Here is a 26,335-nt window from a genome sequence, read left to right on the forward strand (position 1 = left end):
GGAATTATTTTTTTTTGGAAGAGCAATAACTAACTTAATTGGTGCGAAATCACACTCGTATAGTCGTATTAAATGATTACTAACTCACGCTTTCTTTGCAAGCAATGAAAAGGTCATCTTAGTCATTCTACAAAACCCAATGGCACTCTCGTGATTAACTCAATCATTTCTCACTCTCGATTCTGATTTAAAAAGCAAACTACCCCACTCCATTTTCATTCTCTCTACACTAGAACTAAATAACATACTCTCTCTGCTTTTCTTTTCTTTTCTTTTCTTCTTCATTCTTCATCAGCTCTTTTCTCTTCTAATGGCTTACATCTCCATGATTCCTCATCTTACCCTACTTCTTCTTTTCATAACCACTTTCTCTTATTCTGAAACCCCACTCTCTGATGACGAAACACTACTTCTTCTAAGTCCAAATGAACAAGAATCGGCTTACCGAGTTCTTGAATCGGTTAACTCTGATATTAACTGGCGATCTATCTTCCCTGATGATCTCTGTAACTCAGGTCCTCATGGTCTCGTCTGTGACTATTTCTTTGATGAAGACAGTAACAATGGTTCAGTTCATATTACAGAACTAAGTTTTGGGTATGTATCAGAATACTCTTCAAACCCTCCTTGTAGTTTCAACTCAACATTTTCTCCTTCACTCACTAATTTCTCTCAACTCAAAAAGCTTTTCTTCTACAAATGTTTCAATGATGAAGAGATTTCCATTCCTGGGTATTTCTCAAATTTGACTTCTACTTTACAAGAACTGGTATTCATTGAAAACCCATCTCTGTTTGGTACTCTAAATGGTAAACTCAGTACTTTAACAAGCTTGAGAAGATTGGTCATAACTGGAACTCAAATTTCTGGAAAAATCCCAGATGAAATAGGTGGTTTACTTGAGCTTGAACAGATTACGATTTCAAGAAACAAGTTGACTGGTGAAGTTCCAGGGAGTGTTGGAAAGTTGAAGAAACTTAAAGTTGTTGATCTTAGTTATAATGGGTTTCAAGGAGTTTTACCAGAATCAATCGGAAATATCACAAACCTGGTTAAACTTGATATTGGCTTTAATCAGTTTAATGGAAGGATTCCTGAAAGTTTAGTGGGTTTACAGAAATTGGAATTTATGGATTTAAGTTGGAACCAGTTTGGTAATTACGGGGTTCCATTGTTCTTATCAGAGATGAAGAGTTTAAGGGAGTTGTACTTGAATGGAAACAAACTAGGAGGACAGATACCAGAGATTTGGGAAAATTTGGATGGTATTTTAGGGTTGGGTTTATCTGGATTAGGCTTAGTTGGTAAAATTCCTTCTTCAATGGGGAAATGTTTGAAGAATATAAGTTTTTTAAGTCTTGATAATAACATCCTTGAAGGTAGTGTACCTGAAGAGTTTGAGTTGTTGGAATCAATTCATGAATTGAATTTAGAGAATAACAAGTTAAGTGGAAGAGTTAAATTGTCTGGTAAAATTCAAGGAAGAATTAAGTTAAGAGGGAATAATGGACTATGTGTTGATTCAGAAGAGGTGACAAGTTCCTATGTTAAAAGTAACAAGGGTTCAGGGTTTATCAAGTTATGCAACAAACCGGATCGTAATGCTTATGTTCTCTTATCTGGGTCTTCTTTACTTTCACCATATTCTCATGTTTTTGTCTTCTTAGTTTACTTTGTTTTCTACTACTAGAGATGGAGTTTGTTTTTTCTTTTTGTGTTTAGACTTTAGATAGGGAAAGAAAAACAAAGAAAGAGGTTAGTTTATGTATAGGGTTTTTTGATCTGAACTTTTAATACTGGTTTGAAGTTTTTTTCTTGTTAAAGGATGTCAATATAGCTGCATAAACTCAAATTCTCAATACAAGTTCAGTTCAGTTCAGTTCATCATAACATCAGATTCATGTAAGAAATTAGGCCTTTCATTAGGGAACTAAAGTAATGAAATAACCAAACAAAGGCTACAAAAATTAACATTTAGAATATGCATTTAAAGATTGTTTGAAAACTGAAATATCTGTTTAAAATTCACACAATTCACAATTTTTTGTTTTTGGACACCCTCAAGAACTATTATTATTATTATTCAAATCCTATAGGAGGATAAGTTTCATTAGTGTTAGTATCTGAATCTTTAGACCTCATTTTTGTTGATCCATCGCCGGATGAGCCTTTCGATTTCTTCTTTTTAGTTTGTTTAGGGATTGTTGTTGGGTCTCGTGAAGAGGCTGATGAATCGATTCCGTTGGTTGCACTTGAACTCGAACTCTTGTTTCGCCTTGATGATTTAGTACTCTCAGATGAATCAACACTGTTTGATTTTTGACGCCTCGATGATTGCTTCGGTACACTACCTTCTTGTGTAGAGGAATCGAACGAGGACGCGTCGCTTTTTGAGTTTCGACGTCTTGATGGTTTTGGAAGGTCGGGGCCGTTTCGAGCCGAAGAGTCACCAGAAGTACTATAATCTACATACAGCAATGGAAAAAAGCACAACTTCATGTCTACATTCCGAGCAAAAAAAAGAAAAAAAACTGCATTATTGAAAATGAAACATAAATACGGCAATAAGATCAAACCTTGAGAAGGTGATTTTGAAGCAGATCGTTCCTTTTGCTTAACTGGATTTAACGGATTTGAGGCAGCTTCAGGTGTCCCCTTAAACTCATTCATCTAAACAACGAGCATTTAAAAGAAAGCAAAATATGTTAACTTATCTATACCATAAGAACAATGAAATGATCCGAGGATTCGTCCACGTAGATCGACCAACCAGTGCACGTGTTTCGGAAGTATTTAACGGCTAGCATTGCATTAGGTAAGAGCCATTTACCATCCGCAATGAAAAGAATCAGTGCTTACCCAGCTGGGAGAAGAAACAGCAGGACCGTCCCATCCTATATGTGCCACATGTTTTACGTCTGTGGGGAAACCGATTTGCATTTCTTCCTCCTCTTCTTCTTCATCTTCTTTTTCTGTTGACAAATGAAACAAGGAATTATTTAAGATCACTTTGAAACTTAAATATGCTTGGCTTTCAATAACTGAGAAATCGTCGATATACTGACCGAAAATTTGTGAAATGTACCGCAGGCCCTTCAACAGGCCTTTCATCTTCGTGGTCATTTAAAAGTCGGAAAGCATTCACTGTTGTAACTCGACGATAGGATGATCTAAACAAAAACAGATGGTAATTATCTAATCTATGAATGATTAATTAACGCGGTTCTCTTGGCAAATTTTGACTCCCCAAAACATAAGAAATGAATTATTGAAGTCAATCAAAATCCATACCTATGAAAGCAAATGTGACCAAATCACAGGACGCAATTGATACGTCCAATGTCGAAGGAACAACGATATGGTTTCCGACACTGTCTATGTAATTTAGTTCATAATACATTCTCTCATTTATCTACAACAATTTCATCTAAATATATATTTCTGTTTTCCGTATCTAATGTAATTTGTTTGACAAACAAAAGAGAGGAGAAGGAAGAAGAGAAGAAGAAGAAGAAAAAAAAAAGAATTGTACCAAATTGAGTTTAAAGAAATGTTTTTCCGGGTAATTCAAATTAATCAAACCACAACAACTCAAAGTTTGTTGTCATTTAGAACCAATACCTGTCCTTAAATTTTGGTTTTGAGTTTCTAAACTTTTACTGGAAATTCTAAAAATGTGGAACCAAAAATAACAGCAAAATCAGATTTTATGTATAATAACCTCAATACGTAATTTTAAAAAGCTTCAAATGTTTAAGTTCTCGTATTATGTATGACTCTTTGACACCAAAAGAAGAACAGATTCTTTACTAACCTTAACGTTTCGAAAGATTTCTCCACCACCAATAGTTTACAAGAAATTTGTAACTATAAATCTAAAATGAAGGATTCTAGGAGTCTTTTGAGTCTTTGACCAGACAAAAATGATGAGCCCGAATTTTAGGAGTCCAATCTTTTATTTTTCTTGATTGAAAAGGATATTCGGCATGTAATAACAAGGGTAGTGACATTTTATTGTTTGAGTGGTTCTGGACAGACCGTCCTCTTGAACCACTCCAAAACTGTATAGACACAGAGAAAAGGAGCTGGAAGGGGAAAACATGGGGTCCACTTAAAGTTGGTCCGTGTCTTTACGGTTTTTATGTAGTTTGATTTATTCCGTTTATCTAGATTTTTATGTATTGTAAGATTTTGTGTCCGTACTATGTTTCGGGTATTTTTGTTCTTTTAGTCATATTTTTTTTATTAGGTGTTGTGGGTTTCGCCTGGTCCCATCACGATACATTTTTGATCAGGTGTGGCTCGGTTTCGGCTTTGCCTCGCCTCAGGTCCTGATGCATTTTTGATTTGGTGTTGCACGGCTTCGCCCCGCCCGTCGCAATCCTTTTTTATTAAGAGTGGTTTCTCCTCGCCACGCCCCATCCCGATTTGGTAAGGCTCGGCTTCGCCTCTCCTTGCCCGTCCCGATTTGATTTGGTAAAGCTCGACTTCGCCTCTCCCCGTTCCGATTTGATTTGGTAAAGCTCGGCTTCGCCTTTCCTCGTCTCGATTTGATTTGTTAAAGCTATGCTTCGCCTCGCCTTGTCCCAATGCATTTGATGAACCTGGTAATCGTTAATGCCAGTAACAACTTCTCGTGGGACATCACAATCTCGACTGTGTTTAAACGAAATATCATAAATGTTTTACAAAGGCCAGACAGCCAAAAGGTATTTACCAATTGAGTTTCCTCCTTATGTGTCAATGGTCGGTTATGTTCAACAACGAAAAGATCATTATGTCATCTAAATTACAGCTGCCATGCCAAATACAAAATAAAAGTCGAAGGCTCGTTTGGAAACATTTGCAAGAGTTTCCCATCTAACTCAAAGACTCCTCCAAGACCATTATGTCATCTTAATTGATTGGTCAGCACTCACCAGACATTCCCACTTTTTTCCTTTGTATTTTTTTTAAGCACTTAACCACATTTAAGGAGATCAGAGTTAGCGAGAATCCTTAAGAAATTTTCAAAACTTAAGATGTTTTAGCATGGATAAAGAAAATTTAGACCCTCAGGCCCGTAATCCGGGAAGAAAAACCCCTTTCATCGACTCGGGAAGACCACTATGATTAGTTATTAAATCTTTAATATAAAATTAGATTTAATACTAAAGGAAAGTGTTATGTGAAGCTGATGTGTTGGCGGTGAATTAGTAGATAGTGGAAGGACAGTTAAAAAGCTTAATATGTGGCGGAGTTTCTTTTGGTGCATTTATTTATCCCGGCGTTTTTAGGGGCCACTCAAAAGAATTTAGGGGCCAACAATAAAACAAAAAAGGTCACTCAAAGGAAAAATGTAGCCAGCCCTTATCTCGCGTAATTCGTAATGGCGAAATTACCTTTATATATTCGGAGGATATGATAACATTGTTACCCTCCGAATGCAATCGGAGGCCAAAATATTTTCCAGACGTCCGATTATACGAGGTGCAGTATTTCTTGGTTCGTGTTTTGGATTCAGCGTTAATCGGGAGTTAAATATATTACAAAACCTACCGATTATAAGTTGCCGCAAATTCAAATTTTAAAAGCTACCATAATCGGTAGATATGCTAAATCCAATACCTACCGATTATTGGTTTCTCCACATTCAACTTTCGTCAAATTAGCCGTTGGAGTTTTTGGGAAAAACAAAAAGAGCCGTTGGACCCTAAACCTATATAAAGAAACTCATATCTATCACCCCAATTGCACCAAACTCTTTCCTCTCTTCAGTTTTAATTTTCATAACAAAAAACATGGATATTGCTTTTGCCGAAGAAGAAGATTGTGCTATTTATAGAGCGTGGGTTGTGGTAACTACTCATGATCGTGTTCACAAGCTCCACAAATCGGAATCCGAAGAGCAGATATGGAACCGTATCTTAATGGTATTTGAGGCCTTAGATGGTAATCGAATTCGAAGATCATCCAATGACATTAAGATGAGAAAGAATGCGCTAGATAAGGAGATTGACAAACTTGAAGATGAGGAACGGTTTGTTAGGAACGCTTTTCCTTGGTGGACGTATGAAAAACGAGTAAGTATCTCTGTAACTCTAATTCACATTAACAAAAGTTAGTACTAACTTGTTACTCATTCGTAATTTCAGAGAAATCTTGCGGATCGCCGGTATGTGGACCTCTACGGGAAACGATTTGAACATGAAGGATGCTACAAAATCAAGAGGGACAATTTCTATGGTCACTGGAAGTTATGATCTGTTTTAATACTTTTATGGTCAATTAGGAGTATGGATTTAGGTGCTTTTGACGAAATTGTAAGGTTAAGGCCGTTTGAACTTTATATAATGGATGTAATCGGAGTATTATTAATATAAAAACTAGCCGATTATACGAAATCGGTAGATTATTTTGTTAAACAACCTACCGATTGTAATATTCGGTTATTTTATGAGTCAACTTTCTTTCCGATTATGGTGTTGTTTGGTTCCAGGAAACAGTTTTTTTTTAACTTGTAATATTCGGAGGATAATGTTTTTGTAAAGTTCCGAATGTACGATGGCCCAAAAATCAGAATTTGGAAAAACTTATACTTTTCAAATTTTGTCTTTGAAATAATCGGACGTTAAATTAGTTACCAAAACTTCCGAATATGGGATGTCTAACCTTTAATATGGGCCCTTGGAACCACCTGGAGCCATGGCGTGGTTTGTTTTGAACTTGTGATATTCGGAGGATAGGATTTTTTATAAAGTTCCGAATGTACGATGGCCCAAAAATCAGAATTTGGAAAAACTTATACTTTTCAAATTTTGTCTTTGAAATAATCGGACGTTAAATTAGTTACCAAAACTTCCGAATATGGGATGTCTAACCTTCAATTGGCCCTTGGAACCACCTGGAGCCATGGCGTGGTTTGTTTTGAACTTGTGATATTCGGAGGATAGGTTTTTTATAAAGTTCCGAATGTACGATGGCCCAAAAATCAGAATTTGGAAAAACTTATACTTTTCAAATTTTGTCTTTGAAATAATCGGAAGTTAAATTAGTTACCAAAACTTCCGAATTGGGCTGTCTAACCTTCAATATGGCCCTTGGAACCACCTGGAGCCATGGCGTGGTTTGTTTTGAACTTGTGATATTCGGAGGATAGGTTTTTTATAAAGTTCCGAATGTACGATGGCCCAAAAATCAGAATTTGGAAAAACTTATACTTTTCAAATTTTGTCTTTGAAATAATCGGACGTTAAATTAGTTACCAAAACTTCCGAATATGGGATGTCTAACCTTCAATTGGCCCTTGGAACCACCTGGAGCCATGGCGTGGTTTGTTTTGAACTTGTGATATTCGGAGGATAGGTTTTTTATAAAGTTCCGAATGTACGATGGCCCAAAAATCAGAATTTGGAAAAACTTATACTTTTCAAATTTTGTCTTTGAAATAATCGGAAGTTAAATTAGTTACCAAAACTTCCGAATTGGGATGTCTAACCTTCAATATGGCCCTTGGAACCACCTGGAGCCATGGCGTGGTTTGTTTTGAACTTGTGATATTCGGAGGATAGGTTTTTTATAAAGTTCCGAATGTACGATGGCCCAAAAATCAGAATTTGGAAAAACTTATACTTTTCAAATTTTGTCTTTGAAATAATCGGACGTTAAATTAGTTACCAAAACTTCCGAATATGGGATGTCTAACCTTCAATATTGGCCCTTGGAACCACCTGGAGCCATGGCGTGGTTTGTTTTGAACTTGTGATATTCGGAGGATAGGTTTTTTATAAAGTTCCGAATGTACGATGGCCCAAAAATCAGAATTTGGAAAAACTTATACTTTTCAAATTTTGTCTTTGAAATAATCGGAAGTTAAATTAGTTACCAAAACTTCCGAATATACCACACAAATCATTGTCATTTGAACTTGTCTAACTTAGTTACCCAAACAAATTTCCGAATGTAAAAAAATCATTGTCATTTATCTGCTCTTCTTTACTTTACGACCGTGACTACCTCCCAGTCCTGCACGACCACGGGTTTGAGCACCTTCAGTTTGAGCACCTTCAGTTGGCACTTCAGTTGAGAGCAGCTTCAGCGCTCGATGAAGCTCGAGTTCTTTTACCCGTCTTTGATACTGCCACCTTGGGCTGATGCCTCTTCGTGACTTTCTCCCCAAACTGGGCAGCATAATCTTCGTTATCCATATTATCAACTAGATCTCTAGCCTCTTTGATCTTCTCAGCTGGCATGGGATCTCCGCTCTTCAGCATGCAGTTAACATTTTGGAAACACGCTTGAACCTATTCACCTGTTTTTTATACGTAATGACATAACATCAAACGGTAATTACCTAAGATTTATAGGAATAATATAAAATGAACAAAAATATAAGAACACGCACCAGTCTATCATAACCAGCTGGTTTGTCTTTGATGATACAATTATAACTTGAACCCGCCGCAGTAGTGTTGGATTTGATTTCACGGATAACCAAAGGATGTGATACCTTGTTATACCAACTCATATAGTCTGGAGAATTTTCATCACCTCGGATGGTTCGTCTACCAGTGTCGATAATGAAGTCATTCCTCTTATCCCAGTTATCAAGAACAGTAGGTGGGCCTGTGTGAACAATCGTGAGATTGTCACCACTAGAAGAACACAACTCCAACTCCAATTTGTAGTAATCCCCCATTTTCTCCAGAGGTTGATGTTGTATATACCCGTGTTGTCGCATCACCCTAGAGGGGTTATACATCACATATCCTGTGGGGTGCCACAATGGTCCAAAATAAAGGGACAAGTCCGACCGAACATTTATATGCCCACTGACTCGATCTTCCTTGTATGGATCAAAGCATACGTCTGAGGCCTTCAATTGGTCCAAAATCTCCCTCATGCGAATCAACTGCTGCTCCTTTGTCCTAGAACGGTTGTCTTCAAATATATACTTTGTTCCTCTAGGAGTACCTTTGCACCACCCCGGGTTCTCTCCGGCCAACTTCAGGATAGGGAAGTGGTCATAGATCCATGCCTATATACATAAGAAACCAAGTTTTAGTAAATAGATTGTGTATATTCGGTAGTAATTTCCAAACATAATTTCCGATTATATATAATCGGAAACAAAACTGAGTAGCTATCCACCGAATACACAACATTCGAAAATATATATGGATCATTTCCTACCGAATATGCGTCATTTGGAGTTCAGTAACCTATAGCTTTTCTGGCCTGTATATTCGGTTCTAATATCAAAAGAATATTTCCGATTGTATATAATCGGGAAAACAATTAAGTACCTAGCCACCGAATAACCAACATTCGGAAAATAAGATGGATCAATTCCTACCGAATATGCGTCATTTGGAGTTCAGTAACCTATAGCTTTTCTGGCCTGTATATTCGGTTCTAATATCAAAAGAATATTTCCGATTGTATATAATCGGAAAAAAAGTAAGTACTTAACCACCGAATAACCAACATTCGGGAAAAGAGATGGATAATTTCCTACCGAATATGCGTCATTTGGAGTTATGGATATGCATCATATGTATTGTCTACTGAATAACTATAGAGTGAGTTTAGAGTTAAAGAAAAAACCGCAATAGAGCCACATTCCCGGCAACTTGGCAGGTTCCTAGCCTCGAAGCCTTTCTCAACTCTTCCATCAAGAATGCTAGGTATGCCGTGCCCTAAGAATAGTCACCGACTTCATGGAGAGGATCCAAAAGTTGTATAAGGTTGGCGTCGATCCGGTTGCCAGAAGTATTGGGGAATATGACACATCCCAATACACAAAGGAGATATGCGGTGGCAGCGTGGTTCACTTGCTCATCAGTTAACGTTCCATTCTTTTCCTTTTCCAAGGTGCCTCGAAACATATTCATCAAAGCTGTAATGTTGATCTGTCTTGTTATGTAACTTGCATGCCTCCTAAACTCTGCTGTTGTTGTTCTCTTCATCCCAACCTAAGCACTTGTTAGTTAGAGAATAAAGTTGTGCCCAACTTAACTGCTTTGTGTAGTTAAACTTCACAGCTGTGCCTTGGTCGGGAAGGTTAAGAATCTGCACAACATCATCCGGGGTGATCGTCATCTCCCCAAACGGCATATGGAAAGTATCGGTCTCAGGATACATTCTCTCCACGAACGCCGATATGGCCACACGATCATGTTCCAACAATTAATTCTCGGCGGCATTAGCTAACCCCGAGTTGGCAACAATTGTCTTGAACCTTTCACATTCACCGGATAAAGGCCACGCAAGCATTTTGTTGGTGCGGCGGTAGGTTTGAGTAGACGAACCGCATCTTGATGATCCTATTAATACAAGTATTACGATATAACACATAGACAATACATTAATAAAAAATAGTAATTTTATTACCTCGGTTTCATATATTTCTCTGGCCCATGAGTCTTTGTATCCAAATAGCAATTTTCCTCCATCCGCTGGTAGTCCAAGGATTGTGCCTGCTGGAATACCCTTCTTCTTCAAGTGCTGAGGGACAAGATGTGATGCTTTCTTAGCAATATCCTTCCTTACAACATCTTTTCCTTTTTTGGCTTTTTGGGTACCACTTGGTTGTCCTTCTTCTTCTACTCTTGCCACTGGATCAACTGGTTCAACACTTGGTCCTGCACTTTGTTGAGCGGCTTGTTCAACACTTGGTCGCACCCCTTGTTCACTGCCTTGTTGTTCAACAGTTGGTTGCACTCCTTGTTGACTGCTTTGTTCTTGTTCGCTTTGTTGAGCACCTGAATTATCTTTGGCACTCCTTTCCCTCCTAGCACTAGCTGTCACTTTCTTCCTCCCTTCTCGACTTTGTCTAAACAACAAAGAAAGAAACAATATTTACAATCGGAAGACAAAGTATGGAAATATAACCCGAATGTACACATTCGGACGTAAGAAGACATATATTGTTCCCGAATACAAAACAATCGGAAGCTAACTAAACATATTTGCAACCGAATATACATCAATTGGAGTTCAGAAGCTGTAAATTTTTCATCCTACACAATCGGAAGAAAAAGTGCACCTCTATAACCCGAATGTATAAATTCGGACGTAAGAAGACACATATTTTTTCCGAATGAAAAACAATCGGAATATAACTAAACACGTTTACAACCGAATATTCATCAACTGGAGTTCAGAAACTCTAAAATTTTATCCTACACAATCGGAGGTATAAAACATTATATTGTCTTCCGAATAAATACTGGCCCCAACATGGGATTTTTCCTATATCATAAATTTTGAGATTTTTTCAATATATACATTCGGTAGTGAGTGTTCTTCCGAATAATTTGTGTCTACTTAAATATATTCGGTAGCCAAAAAATTCATTAAACTACCGATTATTAGCAGTTTGTATCCAGGAAGATATGGCCACCAATATTCGGCAGATAATCATCAAATCTTTCTCCCGAATACTGTCGATGTTCTTGAAAAATGAAGAACACGACTACATTCGGAAGTAAATGAGCATGCATATCGTCCGAATCTGGATAAATAACCGAAAACCCTAGAAATTTTTTTTCTCGATTCGACGAATTAAAGCGAAATAAACCCCAAAAATGATAGATTCTTACCTAATTGGGGCCATTTGAAGTTGACGAAGTGTTTGAGTCTCGGAATCGCCACCACCGACTACATTGCCGGGTACTTGTTCTTCGCGTTCTTCTTCATTTGCAGCAAGAATTTCTTTATTTCTTGCTAAAATTCCAATGTTTGGATCGATACCCCGAGCAACATTTTTGGTTGAAATTCTTGCTGCAAATTCCAATGTTTGGATCGATACCCCGAGCAACATTTTTGGTTCTAGGTCTGTGGGTTTCATTTCTCTTATCCATTGTTTTATAATCGAATCGACGATGTTTTGATTTTACGATTCGCGGCGATGTTTCGGTTGAACGAGGAAATTTTTTTTTTCTTCCACAATCGGAAGATAATATGAAACTGGAAGAAGAAGAGTTGAAATGAGTAGAATTGTTTTTGATTTGGTTTTTATACAGTTTTACCAGAAGGGCATTTATGTAACTTCAATATCATATAGGTTACCCCTTAACTAGAGTCTTTGGCTGGGTATAAATTGATGGCCCCTAAATCCTTTGGGATGGCCCCTAAAAACGCCAGGTTATTTATAAACTGTTCAAAGGTAAATTGGGTTTAGGAGTAACCTTACCAAGCTCATCAGTATCATCTATGCAGTCGCAAAAAGCATCATTAAGATGATCTTGAATGAAAGATTTTGATCATCTCTGCCTTGAAGAATAACATTTCTCATCCACAACTCTATAAACAACACAAAAATAAATTTTCGATGACAAAGGGTTTTCTAATTACTCTAAATTCTCTAATGTGCTAGCTTTATACAACACAAAACCAAGCAATGCCAAGCTACTATGAGATGTATTTAATGGGTGTCATAGTATACTAACTGAAAACATGTCCTCTTTTTGTAGAAATTGTCCCAGTCTCCTCATTGTCTTCCTGTAAAATCATACATTTAGCTGTTAGCATCTTTCCGATATTACTTTGTAAAAATAAATTTGACTCCAACAACAAAAAAGGTATTAACGTTATACGTCTGGTCAAATCCAGCAAAGTTAAGAGTAGTATCAATGTGCACAAAGCCCAAATTTTAGCCAATAACATTACTTAGTTTTGCTGAAATGTTGGGATAATTGAAGTTAGCGTTGTATACAAAACGATCAAGCTCACTGTAACTGTACCTTGCTAGCTTCTAAGCAGAACCATAGCTCCACCTGAAATAGATAAATAACGAAACATTTAGTAGACTGTTCAAGACTCTGGATATCTCTGTCAGCTAAGTACATAATATATGATCAACAATAATGACTTGGGCTTTCTCTTTACGATGCACATCAAATTCAGCTAAGCAATGCAGATGAAATACCATTGTTCTTAAACTTCATTTAGGACGAACATTAATCAACATGTCACAAAGAACTAGAACGGACAAATATAGTTAACGATTAACAGACTACAACTTCTAGTGACGGTAATATATAACTGACTGAGAAAATCCAATTAAACCTCTACAACAACTTTGGCAAATCGATTTTGACATAAACTAAGTTAGTCACTAAGCAGTTACTGAAATATACAAATATGAGTTTGTAAGGAGCATATTCATAACTTTAATCTAGAAAATCAATGAGTAGCTAGTTTGCATCAATGGAATTTATGTATCAATATATGCAGCAAGATCTGCAAGTGTTTCTCCATTTAGAATAAATGGCATGATCCACATAACACAACAAAACCTCACCTCTGACGATCTATCTTGAAGCTCCATGTTTGCTTTTGAACGCTGAAAACATCTTATAACAATGATAATTAATTATCTAGTGTTCTATCTTAAAACATCAAAATTTGAACTAAATTGAAATCAAGAGAACGAAATAGAGAAATGGAAAATAGGGTTAGGGCTTTGTAGTAAAGGTCATTCTTTTTTCAGGTTTACCAATTGTAAAAATCGTTCCTGCAAAATCAAACCAAAAAAGAAAATAAAAAATTAGAATACACCCAATAAAGAACAATTTAAACATATATGATGAACAACAAAAAATCAAACGAAATCTTAACAAAAATCTTAAACCCCTTTTCTTAATCCGTAAAAAGGAATATCGTTTTTACCCGGTATTCTAGTTCATTAGTGACAAAATTAGGGTTTAGGCTTGAGATAATAAACGAAAGAAGAAGTAGCAGAAACATAAAGAGAAAGGGAAAGAAGAATTGGGAGAGCAGGAGAGATATGAGCAATAAAACTGATAATATTATCCATAGATACAGAGGACATCAATCAAAGATTATTAACAGAGAATCAATTATCATAGGTGCCTTGAGAATTGATTCCCTTTTCTCTGATGGTTTTTTCTGCGAATAATGAAATAGTCGACAGATTTATTTGTGACTTGTTCTTGTTAACTACATGTTGCTTACATTTTGTGCAGATTAGGAATGATTTCTTGTATATTTCAGGAACCATGGACACATAAATAGATAATTTCGGAATATTAAGCATTAGTTTTCCGAATGAAAAAGAAGGAATTGTATACCTCGTATAAGCCAGAGATCAGTACAAAGTTTCAGCTCTTCCAAGCTCACACGGTTAGGTTTCTGAAAGATCAAAACAAACAAATTTTCTAAAAGGTTGATAGGGTGTTCATTGGTTAATGTCACTTCATAAAAGGTGTTCACTGGTAAATGTCACTTCATAAACCCTAATAAACAAATTCCGACCAACAAAACATTAAAGTTATTTACCTAATCCTTAAGTTCATATGGGCACAAAAGAGAATTCTGCACTTACTGGGAAGAAAGAGAGTCCATCCATACAAAGTACGATCTCAACGATTTTCTTGAATCCTGAGCTGATCCTACAGTCATGAAATCCACATATTTACAGATGTTAAAACAATAGCTAATCATGTACATAAAACTAAGTACTATTAAGTTTATAACTACAATCTACAATCTTGTGTAGTAAAATTCAAGACCTAAGATAAAGATGCAATCAACAAACCTCTGTAAGCTTTCAGATTAAATACCTATCTTGCTAACATGCCGAAAGAATAAGCTCAGAGAAGATGAATATATATACCGGCTACATGTCTTACTAACATTCCCATAGACACCTGAATGGGGGCATCATGAAGAGCGAGATAAGAGCGAGGGCATCATGAATGGACTCGTATATTGTTTTCTCTCGTCTAAACAGCAAACATCTATAATAATCAAAATAACACAATTTTCAAGGAACTTATATCCTTTGTTACGTACTCAAGGGAGTTTGAACACAATTAGGCAACCTGAAACCAGAACTTGACGTCCAAAGAAATTATATTGTGTAGAAATTTAGAAAATCAGCACAAACCCTAAACTGATCAGCTAAGAACAACTCCACCATGTTTGCAACAACAAGCAAGTCTCTTTGTTTAGTTAATTAGTGTCCAACAACAATGCATTAAAAATCAATTCAGATACCATTTTATGCTAAGACAAAATTGGAGCGACCACAATCAAATCAGAGGAAATCGGAGATTTTAGTTTAGCGTTTATTTATCTGTCGGTAAATCCCCAAGATTTTAGTTTTGCTTATGAAGTAAGTTTATTGATTCAGAGAAACGAACAGACAGAAAGAATAGGCTTAGGGATTACCTGCAAAATAAAACATGGGTCAGGGTTTTATTGATTTTACCTGCAAAACAAAACATGGGTTAAGGTTTATTGATTCAGATAAACGAAGAGATAGAAAGAAAAGGGTTAGGGTTTACCAAGAGCAAAGATTGTAAGTAAAATTGCAGGAACAAAAAAAATTGCAGTTGATTTGATTAAACCCTTGTCTTACTAACATCCCCATAGACACCTGAATGGAGGCATCATGAAGAGCGAGAGCGTCTGCCAAAACCACCACATATTGAATGAATCCATATATTGTTTTCTCTCGTCTAAACAGCAAACATCTACAATAATCAAAATAACACAATTTTCAGGGAACTTATATCTTTTGTTACGTACTGAAGGGAGTTTGAACACAATTAGGCAACCTGAAACCAAAACTTGACGTCCAAAGAAATTATATTGTGTAGAAATTTAGAAATTCAGCACAAACCCTAAACTGATCAGCTAAGAACAACTCCACCATGTTTGCAACAGCAAGCAAGTCTCTTTGTTCAGTTAATTAGTGTCCAACTACAATGCATTAGAAATCAATTCAGATACGATTTTATGCTAAGACAAAATTGGAGCGACCACAATCAAATCAGAGGAAATCGGAGATTTTAGTTTAGCGTTTATTTATCTCTCGGCAAATCCCCAAGATTTTAGTTTCGCTTATGAAGTAAGTTTATTGATTCAGAGAAACGAACAGACAGAAGGAATAGGCTTAGGGTTTACCTGCAAAATAAAACATGGGTCAGGGTTTATTGATTTTACCTGCAAAACAAAACATGGGTTAAGGTTTATTGATTCAGAGAAACGAAGAGATAGAAAGAAAAGGATTAGGGTTTACCAAGAGAATAGGTTGTACCTAAATTTGCAGGGACAAAATTTTTTGCAATTGATTTGATTAAACCCTTGTCTTGCTAACATACCCATAGACACCTGAATGGAGGCATCATGAAGAGCGAGAGCGTCTGCCAAAACCACCACATATTGAATGAACCCATATATTGTTTTCTCTCGTCTAAACAACAAACATCTACAATAATCAAAATAACACAATTTTCAGGGAACTTATATCTTTTGTTACGTACTCAAGGGAGTTTGAACACAATTACGCAACCTGAAACCAAAACATGACGTCCAAAGAAATTATATTGTGTAGAAATTTAGAAATTCATCACAAACCCTAAACTGATCAGCTAATAACCGAAAAAGCGGGGGTCTACCAACACCACCCAATATTTCGCTTAGCAATCTATATGGATTAACTCCGAAATACTTTCCAGAGAATCAATTAGACAGTCCAACTCAATCTAGTTAAAAGTATCTCAAGGAGTTAGTATCTCTTTCTTGTTTTGGTTTACTCGAGCTAATAGAAATCAACGAGTCTTATAATCAAACACAAGGAATAACTTGGATGGTAACAAAGACCAATATCCAAGGATCAATCAATAACAATCAACAACCAAAGGTTGGATTACTCTAATTGATGATCTAACGCACAACCTGTATTATTTCAATTATAAAGATAAAACAATATAATGCGGAAATAGAAATAACACAAACACCAGAAATTTTGTTAACGAGGAAACCGCAAATGCAAAAAAAAACCCGGGACCTAGTCCAGATTGAACAAACACTGTATTAAGCCGCTACAGACACTAGCCTACTCCAAGCTAACTTCGGACTGGACTGTAGTTGAAACCCAATCAGTCTCCCACTGACCCACGGTACACTTGTACTCCCTACGCCTTTGATCCCAGCAGGATACTGCACACTTGATTCCCTTAGCTGATCTCACCCAAAATCTAAGAGTTGCTACGACCCAGAATCGCAGGCTTTGACAATAAACAAATCTGTCTCCCACAGACAAGTCTATCAAAGGATCAATCTGTCTCCCACAGATAAACCCTAAAGGTTTTGTTCTGTCTTTTGATAATAATCAAGGTGAACAGGAACCAATTTATAATCCGGTCTTATATTCCCGAAGAACAGCCTAGAGTTATCAATCACCTCACAACAATCTTAATTGTATGGTAGCGAAACAAGATGTTGCGGAATCACAAACAATGAGACGAAGATATTTGTGATTACTTTTTATATCTTGCCTATCGGAGATATCAATCTCAAGCCAATCAATCTGATTGTACTCGTACGATAGAAGCTGCAAGATCAGATCACACAACTACGATAAAAGTAGTATCGATCTGGCTTCATAATCCCAATGAAGTCTTTAAGTCGTTAACCTGGTTTTAGAAGAAGCAACCCAAAGGTTAAAGGAGAATCGACTCTACCACGCAAACTTGTATCACACGTAAGGTGTGGGGATTTGTTTTGCACCATACTAGATGTCTCCTTTATATAGTCTTTAAAATCAGGGTTTGCAATCAATGTTAGCTTAGTAACAAAGCATTCAATATTCACCGTTAGATGAAAACCTGATTTAGATTCAAGCTAATATTTCTCAACCGTTAGATCGAAAACTTAGCTTGTTACACACACTTGACAATGCACGCAAACGTATGCACTTGTTAGTTCAACAATAGTTAACCAAAAGGTTAGCCATATGAGCATTTCATATCAACCATGTTCTTCTTCACCATAACTAGTTCAGATGACTTCAAAATGAACTAGTTAGAGAGTTGTTCAATTGCAAGGAAATCTCATGTACTACACGAGACATAATTGAAGCAAAGATGATTTGATTCACTTGAATCAGTTCATGAACTTTTATATCCACGGTTTGCAAACTGCATTCCTTAGTCTTTTTAAGTTTAAGTTCAGAAATCATCTTCAGATATATAACCTTCTCAAGTTCGCAGACTAGGTTCGCGGACTTAAGTTACCGGGCAGAGTTTACAAACTCCAGCAGAAATTCTCGGGTTTGAGAACTTCGCCGGTTCGCGGACTTAGCTTCACACAAGTAGTTTGTCAACTGCAGCAGAAATTCTCGGGTTTAAGAACTTCGGCAGTTCGCCGACTTGGCTCACGTCATTCTTCCGGTTCTCTCGATCAACAAAGTTCGCAAACTTTGGTTCAAGGAATAAGACTTATACATAAATGTGTTTCCACAAAAATGCTTATGTCCACCATTGGTTATGTAATCTAAACTCTCATTTCAATCATTGAAACATTCTTAGAGGACGTTATACAGTTCTTACACCATTTCTCGTCAAAGCAATTTTCAAAGTGATTGAAACATATCATGACTTTTGTCACTGGGTAAAGATAAACTTGATCGAAGCAAAAATCTTACCAACGCATATTTCGAGATATGGATAGGCGAGGTATACTCGGCTCGAAATACCAAATGTGTATAATCCAAGTCTATATATATAGCATACGACTTCTTGTCTCAAAGAGTATGAGATAGAGTAGATAGAATTTTGAGTGACAGATAAGTTCAAGTCTTCACATACCTTTTTGTCGAGAAGTTTCACCGGTTCCTTCAGTAGTTCTTCTACTTGTATGATGAATCTCCATGAAGTCCTTGAGCTCAACTACATTTTCTATCCTAGTCCGAGACTTGGCTATAATAGACTAGAAATCAAGACTTATAGTTTTGATCACTAACATTGACAAGGCATGCGAGTTCGACCGAGTAATGCTCTAACAATCTCCCCCTTTGTCAATTTTATTGACAAAACTATCAATACATATGGAATACAAAAAATATAAAGAAACTTTAGTAGCTCTTATTCCACATGTATAATCTTCAACATTCCTCGAAATCTTCGTCACTTCCAAGTACTCCAATGATCCCAAAGGTTGTAAGTTTAACATCACCGCCGTCGAAGATCCGTGGCTATAACAATGAGAAAGCATCGGTCTCGATCATTGTTATACAATGTCGTAGTATTATTACACAGTGTCAAAGTCCAATTGTATCACAACTTCAACAATAATACTATGGTGATATGTATCACTCCCCCTTAGTCAATACTCCATCTCACATGGAAACCACCCCCCCTTACACAATGATCCGAAAACCATATGTATTTGTAGTGTGAACTACATATTAATTCTCCCCCTTTTTGTCAATAAAATTGGCAAAGGTACAAGAACGGGATCATAATGAAATTTCCGAAAGAGACATTTCATGACTAAAAGAAACAATATACATACCAACTAATTTAGATGTAATCATAAAACTGAAGCTAAATGCATTCATCAAGGAGTTTAAAGATACAAGATAACCCCTCTAAAATTCCACAGCCGCACACCCCTCAAGATATGACCATTAAGCACAAGTTCAAAAGAACTCTCCCCCATTTGATGTCATTCCCGAAAGAACAACAAGAGCGACCTTAATTTCAAACGAAAAGAAGGATTTTTATTGGACACCAAAAACCATGAGGATGATTTTTTGTATCCAAAAACTCAATCAAAATAATCATAAGTAAACCCATGATTAATTTACTCGGAATACGCAACCAAATTAAACACAAAAAGTGATCAATTCAATTGATTGTGCTCAACATAAGATAACTTACGGAGCTACGACTAAGTTAACCATAAGATAATAATTAGCTTAACCGTTCATATACTCAACACAAGAAAACCTTATGGAGTCACGAAAATACTCAATTAGATTAATTACAAGAGAACCCATAATTAATCTAATTGGAATACACAACCAAACTAATTACAAAGGTAATCAATTTAATTGTCATTTGTTTTGCTCGACATAAGAATACTTACAGAGCAATAACTAAATAACCAAACAAGATGATTAATTTAGTTCAATGTGCTCGAGATAACATATCTCACGGAACAACAACTAAGCTAAGAAAATCAACTTGGTTGTATAATGCTCGACATAAGATACACTACGGAGCCTCACAGTAATACATAAAATATGGATCAGGGATGATCAATACTGCGGAATACACAAGGATTCATTCTATCTTCAATCACTATTTGCATAATGACAATTAATAGACATAATCCTTGAAAACAAAAGATTTTAACTTATCTTCCATCAAAGATTTACAATATAGGCTTAAATTTTGTATTTGTCAAAAGTCTATTCATTCTCTTACCAGTACGTGAATACTGAACACAAACGACTTTACTTTTGACAAAGTATGGGACCAACATAGTTCACGGACGTAAACACCAATATCCCATAACAAATTGCAATATAATAAGTTATTAAGATTAATTACTGCAAAACATCATCCTCCAAAAAGTTTTTAGAATTTAAACCAATAAACCTAAAAAGAACAAGAAGATGAAAATAATAGCTATGTGTAGTCACAATCATTTCTATTCAAAGCACTAGTTATTCTTCCAACTAAACCGAAAAGAAGACATACTAGGAAACATGAAGTTTTCCCAAGGTCTCTTCAGAAAAATCCTTCTCGTTGTTGAAAAAAAACATTGATAATGGGATCATCCAATTCCTCCAACTCTTTGGAAATAACAGTCAACTTACTAGGTTCTCTTTTCAGTCTACGTACGGTGTTCGTTATTAGAGAGAACATACGTTCATAGTGAATTAACTCTTCCAAAGACGAAACAATTTGGGATTTTAAACCGTTTATTTTGCTGATGAATTCTTTTACCAGGTTCCTTAAGTTAACATCACTTTGATAAAAGGAAATAACCGGGTTGAGGAAGAACCTTTACCATTATTTGAAGTATTCACTATCTTCATCCTCGTGGTAGAAATTCCTTTACACCGATATACGTTAGCTGCTTCAACTGCATCCCTGCTTGTTGTGCCTCTAGTCACCGGCGCCATGACCCTGTATCTTCTTAGGGAATGAAAAGACTATAACAAATACACAGCTCGTGAACGACTAAAACCCTATAAGAACAAGTCTTCTGTAGTTTAAGGATCCCTTATTGTTAGAGGAAATATTTTCTCAACAAAAATACAATACTTGATCCATAAAGACGCAAAACCTTGTTTTCTCAAGTTAAAGATGAGGATGTGAACGTCTCTGGTATTAGATAGAGACGTTGCCAAACGCTCCCCTTGTTTACCACATAGTGGTTTACCAAGGTTTGTTGTATAACCAGATTTCCTACCTCTTCTGATTCTGGAAGCATTGGTTTTCTGAGACCCATGTTGATTATCCAGATTCATCTTTTACATGTTCCTTTGCAGTCTGAAAATTCTTTTGTTGTACCTCTTGAATCTCCAACACGTGCTTTGAACATGATTTGCATTCCCACAGAACGAAAAAATCAAGCATCCTTTGTCTTGTTGAGATTCCTTTTGTTTATCACAACTGTCAACCTTTATTCTATGATCAATAAAAACAACGGGGTTGACAAAGCCAGCAGTTTTGCCTTTAAATCCTAAACCATTTGTGTTTCCAAAGGACTTCTGACCAAATAACATTGCTGAAATTTTGTCAGAGCTTCCAGATAATCTTTGTAGATCATACTTAAGAGTGTTAATCTCTTTTTCCTTTAGAGCAATGGTTCTGGTGAGTTCATCATTGAGACAGTCTATCTCAAGAGTTTTCACCTGGATTAATGAATCTAGTTTCTTCAATGAAGCTTTTAATTGAAGATTTTCTTGAAGAACCTCTCTATTCAAGAATTCAAAAATCTTTGTGTCAGACTCAAATTTTGGATCGGAACTTGAGTATGAGGATGTTTCTGTTGCATGAGCTGAGGGTTCATCACATCCTTCAGACGTATTCAAAATGTTGACACATGAGGATTTTTTTTCTTAGAATCATTAGCAGTCAAAACTGACAGTGGATGTTTATCACATCTAATGCTCCTTTTTACAAATTCATTGATCCTTTCTGTTAATAATGGTTTATCGAACCATTCACCATTTGAGCAACATTCATCTGCCCAAGACAAGTTAGAGGTTTCACTTGTGTCGGAAACGACATTGAAGGCAATGGTTTGAGTAGAAATTTGATCAAGAATTTTTACCTTTCCAGAGGAAGCATTTTTGGAGAGGGTGTTGAGGTTATTTCCTCCATCGATGGCATGATTCCTAGAAACGTATCTATTGTCTTCAAATACAGTATCTAGGATATCCCAGGCATCTTTAGACTTAGTGCGGGTAGACACATAATGCTAAATATCTAGGGTAATGGCATGTCTGATAGCATTCAATCCGTCAGAGTTTTGCATTGTGGCAAGAGATTCTTCAGGACTGTAACTACCAACATCCTTAGGTAAAGATACATCGCCTTCTGTATTTACCGGAGGATCATAGACCTTAACAACACGTACCCAGGTTTGAAAATCACGGGCTTGAAGAAACGCATACATAGCAACTTTCCACCATGGGTAGTTTGATCCATCGAAGACTAGTGGTACGTTAATAGAGATAGCACCTCTGTCCATAGAGTCAGATCGCTACAAACACAGACTTGTAAGGTCTTGAACGTGTTTGCCTGCTATGATACCAATTGACAAAACGGGGGTATAACAACACCACCCAATATTTCGCTTAGCAGTTTATATGGACTAACTCCGAAATACTTTCTAGAGAATCAACTAGACAGTCAGACTCAATCTAGGTAAAAGTATCTCAAGGAGTATCTCTCTCTTGTTTTGATTTACTCGAGCTAATAGAAATCAGCGAGTCTTTAATCAAACACAAGGAATAACTTGGATGGTACCAAAGACCAATATCCAAGGATCAATCAATGATAATCAACAACCAAAGGTTGGATTACTCTAATTGATGATCTAACGCACAACCTTTATTATTTCAATTATAAAGATAAAACAATATAATGCGGAAATAAAAATAACACAGACACTAGAAATTTTGTTAACGAGGAAACCGCAAATGCAGAAAAACCCTAGGATCTAGTCCAGATTGAACACACATTGTATTAAGCCGCTACAGACACTAGCCTACTCCAAGCTAACTTCGGACTGGACTGTAGTTGAACCCCAATCAGTCTCCCACTGATCCAAGGTACAGTTGTACTCCCTACGCCCCTGACCCCAACAGGATACTGCGCACTTTATTCCCTTAGTTGATCTCACCCACAACTAAGAGTTGCTACGACCCAAAATCGCAGTCTTTGACAATAAAAAAATCTATCTCCCACAAACAAGTCTATCAAAGGATCAAATTGTCTCCCACAGATAAACCTTAAAGGTTTTGTTCCGTCTTTTGATAGTAATCAAGGTGAACATGAACCAATTTATAATCCGGTCTTATATTCCCGAAAAACAGCCTAGAGTTATCAATCACCTCACAACAATCTTAATCGTATGGTAGCGAAACAAGATGTTGCGGAATCACAAACAATGAGACGAAGATGTTTGTGATTACTTTTTATATCTTGCCTATCGGAGATATCAATCTCAAGCCAATCAATCTGATTGTACTCGTACGATAGAAGATGCAAGATCAGATCACACAACTACGGTAAAAGTAGTATCGGTCTGGCTCCACAATCCCAATGAAGTCTTTAAGTCGTTAACCTAGTTTTAGAAGAAGAAAACCAAAGGTTAAAGGATAATCGACTCTGACACACAAACTAGTATCACACGTAAGGTGTGGGAATTATTTTTTCACAATACTAGATGTCTCCTTTATATAGTCTTTCAAATCATGGTTTGCAATCAATGTTAGCTTAGTAACAAGCATTCAATATTCACCGATAGATGAAAACCTGATTTAGATTCAAGCTAATATTTCTCAACCGTTAGATCGATAACTTAGCCTTTTACACACACTTGACAATGCACGCTTCTAGGTTTGTTAACCATACCCAAACGTATGCACTTGTTGGTTCAACAATAGTTAACCAAAAGGTTAGCCATATGAGCATTTCATATCAACCATGTTCGTCTTCACCATAACTAGTTCAGATGACTTCAAAATGAACTAGTTAGAGAGTTGTTCAATTGCAAGGAAATCTTATGTACTACACAAGACACAATTGAAGCAAAGATGATTTGATTCACTTGAATCGGTTCATGAACTTTTATATCCACGGAAAACTGCATTCCTTAGTCTTTTTAAGTTTAAGTTCCGAAATCATCTTCATATATATAACCTTCTCAAGTTCGCAGACTATGTTCGCGGACTTAAGTTACCGGGCAGAGTTTACAAACTCCAGCAGAAATTCTCGGGTTTGAGAACTTCGCCGGTTCGCGGACTGGGTTCGTGGACTGAGTTCGCGGACTTAGCTTCACGCAAGTAGTTTGTCAACTCCAGCAGAAATTCTCGGGTTTGAGAACTTCAGCGGTTCGCGGGCTTGGCTCACGCCATTCTTCCGGTTCGCTTGATCAACAAAGTTCGCAAACTTTGGTTTAAGGAATATAACTTATACATAAATGTGTTTCCACAACAATGCTTGTGTCCACCATTGGTTATGTAATCTAAACTCTCATTTCAATCATTGAACATTCTTCGAGGACGTTATACAGTTGTTACACCATTTCTCGTCAAAGCAATTTTCAAAGTGATTGAAACATATCATGACTTTCGTCACTAGGTAAAGATAAACTTGATCGAAGCGAAAAGCTTACCAACACATATTTTGAGATATAGATAGGCGAGGTATACTCGACCCGAAATACCAAATGTGTATAATCCAAGTCTATATAGCATACGACTTCTTTTCTCAAAGAGTAGGAGATAGAGTAGATAGACTTTTGAGTGACAGATAAGTTCAAGTCTTCGCATACCTTTTTATCGAGAAGTTACACCGGTTCCTTGAGTGGTTCTTCTACTTGTATGATGAATCGCCATGAAGTCCTTGAGCTCAACTACACTTTCTATCCTAGTCTGAGACTTAGCTATAATAGACTAGAAATCAAGACTTATAGTTTTGGTCACTAACATTGACAAACATGCTTGAGATAGCAACGCATGCGAGTTCGAGCGAGCAATGCTCTAACAAGAACAACTCCACCATGTTTGCAAAAACAAGCAAGTCTCTTTGTTCAGTTAATTAGTATCCAACTACAATGTATTAGAAATCAATTCAGATACGATTTTATGCTAAGACAAAATTGGAGCGACCACAATCAAATCAGAGGAAATTGGAGTTTTAGTTTAGCGTTTATTTATCTCTCGGCAAATCCCCAAGATTTTAGTTTTGCTTATGAAGTAAGTTTATTAATTCAGGGAAACGAACATACAGAATGAATAATCTTAGGGTTTACCTGCAAAATAAAACACAGGTCAGGGTTTTATTGATTTTACCTGCAAAACAAAAAATGGGTTAAGGTTTATTGATTCAGAGAAACGAAGAGATAGAAAAAAAAAAGGGTTAGGGTTTACCAAGAGCAAAGATTGTACCTAAAATTGCAGAAAAAATTGTAGGAACAAAAAAAATTGCAGATGATTTGATTAAACATAGTTCATGTTTCTTATTGGGAATTTCTGCCCAAAATAATTTCTCCCAAAACGATTATCTTTTCTAACTCTAGAGATATGATCATGTGGAGAAACTGTACTAATGTGATAATTTTCAGAGATAGATAAATCTCTCTTAATTCTTTCAATGAGATTTTCATAAGATTTTCTCATTTTAAGGACTTCCTTATTTTCCACATTAGTGTGATTGTCTGAAACAACTATCAGAAATTCCTAATTATTTCTTTTGGCGGAGATTCTCCCTTTCTCTACCTTCTGGAGTCGTTCTTCATTAAAACTAGAATTGTTTCGATATGGATGAGGAGGAACCTTTTTCCAGAAGTGATTATCAACTCTTTCTTATGACTCTTTTGAGTTGATCTTATCGGGATGTGGTATGAATCTGTATTACTACTGGGGAATGGTCTTTCAGTTTTTTAAGACAAGAAACTTCCTTCAAAAATTTTACTAGCGTATGTTGAAGAAGTATAAATTTCATTTCAAGTGACTGAAAATTGTATTCCTTAAGATCACCATCATGGAATCGGTTCGAAGTTTCCTTTGGACAATATTTCGTTTGATCATCAGTAGATCTAGAAGCTGGTTATTCATCCTCTTCTAACTTGATGTAGTTAGGAAAACTACCATCATCTTGATCTGTTTCAGATGTTATTAAACTGGTTTTATCACATTCTGTGGAAGTCGAGCAAGGACTTTTAGTTTTATCATCAGAAGAAATCACAATAGCATCATTGGTTAGAATCATATGACGTGTCTCTTTATTTGTAAGAGATTTACCAAGAGCCTCTAGTTTGACAGTCAGATACATTTTCTCTTTGGCTAGAC

The 26,335-nt window shown here is 36.4% G+C and overlaps 2 protein-coding genes and 1 long non-coding RNA gene across 10 annotated transcripts; 1 reads left to right on the top strand and 2 right to left on the bottom strand.

Annotated features, from left to right (window-relative positions):
* Window positions 1-235: 235 nt before the first annotated feature.
* On the top strand, window positions 236-1,885 carry LOC113349887 (receptor like protein 29-like). The gene has a single exon (XM_026593921.1). The coding sequence runs from the start codon at window positions 311-313 to the stop codon at window positions 1,688-1,690; it is 1,380 nt and encodes a 459-aa protein (XP_026449706.1). The 5' UTR covers window positions 236-310; the 3' UTR covers window positions 1,691-1,885.
* A 74-nt stretch (window positions 1,886-1,959) lies between these two features.
* LOC113349888 (CRIB domain-containing protein RIC5-like) lies at window positions 1,960-3,720 on the bottom strand. Its single transcript, XM_026593922.1, has 5 exons — window positions 3,292-3,720; window positions 3,066-3,170; window positions 2,860-2,972; window positions 2,577-2,670; window positions 1,960-2,465 (listed from the first exon to the last, which is right to left on the bottom strand). Exons 2-5 carry the CDS (start codon window positions 3,121-3,123, stop codon window positions 2,080-2,082), a joined length of 651 nt encoding a protein of 216 aa, XP_026449707.1. The 5' UTR covers window positions 3,124-3,170; window positions 3,292-3,720; the 3' UTR covers window positions 1,960-2,079.
* Window positions 3,721-11,891: 8,171 nt separating this feature from the next.
* LOC113349889 lies at window positions 11,892-16,301 on the bottom strand. 8 transcript variants are annotated; one of them, XR_003360458.1, is made up of 12 exons: window positions 16,049-16,301; window positions 15,916-15,954; window positions 15,632-15,711; window positions 15,294-15,482; window positions 15,178-15,217; window positions 14,543-14,654; window positions 14,330-14,396; window positions 14,076-14,136; window positions 13,286-13,498; window positions 12,726-12,758; window positions 12,176-12,483; window positions 11,892-11,949 (listed from the first exon to the last, which is right to left on the bottom strand). It is a non-coding gene; the product is annotated as an uncharacterized LOC113349889 (long non-coding RNA). The 8 variants fall into 8 exon arrangements; XR_003360459.1 differs by lacking the exon at window positions 15,178-15,217 and having other exon boundaries at window positions 14,568-14,654; window positions 15,372-15,482; XR_003360457.1 differs by lacking the exon at window positions 14,543-14,654.
* Window positions 16,302-26,335: the final 10,034 nt, after the last annotated feature.

Source organism: Papaver somniferum, chromosome 2, assembly GCF_003573695.1.
Source record: "Papaver somniferum cultivar HN1 chromosome 2, ASM357369v1, whole genome shotgun sequence".
NCBI lineage: Eukaryota > Viridiplantae > Streptophyta > Magnoliopsida > Ranunculales > Papaveraceae > Papaver > Papaver somniferum.